The 349-nt window shown below is 42.4% G+C and overlaps 1 protein-coding gene across 3 annotated transcripts in view; it reads left to right on the plus strand.

The window, feature by feature from the left end:
- LOC111807608 overlaps positions 1–349 on the plus strand; it is an 8769-nt gene that overhangs the window by 6109 nt on the left and 2311 nt on the right. For all 3 annotated transcript variants that reach the window (XR_002816960.1, XM_023693405.1, XM_023693406.1), the window contains exon 12: positions 71–223. Coding sequence is in view for 2 of the 3 variants with exons in the window: in XM_023693405.1 (XP_023549173.1) it covers positions 71–223 (153 nt within the window). In the remaining variant the exon portion in view is untranslated. The remainder of the gene's footprint in view (positions 1–70; positions 224–349) is intronic.

A 349-nucleotide genomic window follows, 5' to 3' on the forward strand; every position in this document is an offset into this window, starting at 1 on the left:
CCCCCCCCCCCCCCCTCCCTCTCTTTCTCTCTCTCTCTTGTGTGATGAATGTAACTCATGGGATGTTCAGGGTTCGGGCAAAACTTCACTTTTCAAGGCAATAGTTAATCAGGATCGGATGACCCCCATTCCACGCATTGAGCATCTGCTTCCAGCAATGGGAGTTGAAGAAGCAATTTCTGGTGGCATTTGTTATTGTGACTCGCCAGGAGTGAATCTGCAGGTTTGACTTTAACTCATTAAAAATCCATCAATGTTTTGCCTTTGCTATATATGGTTGTCATTTTTTTTCCGTTTTGTATTGTTGTTGGGAATCTTGGCACAACAATCGTATGAGTTTTTTTTTTTT

Source organism: Cucurbita pepo, chromosome LG12 (genome assembly GCF_002806865.2).
Source record: "Cucurbita pepo subsp. pepo cultivar mu-cu-16 chromosome LG12, ASM280686v2, whole genome shotgun sequence".
Taxonomy (NCBI): domain Eukaryota; kingdom Viridiplantae; phylum Streptophyta; class Magnoliopsida; order Cucurbitales; family Cucurbitaceae; genus Cucurbita; species Cucurbita pepo.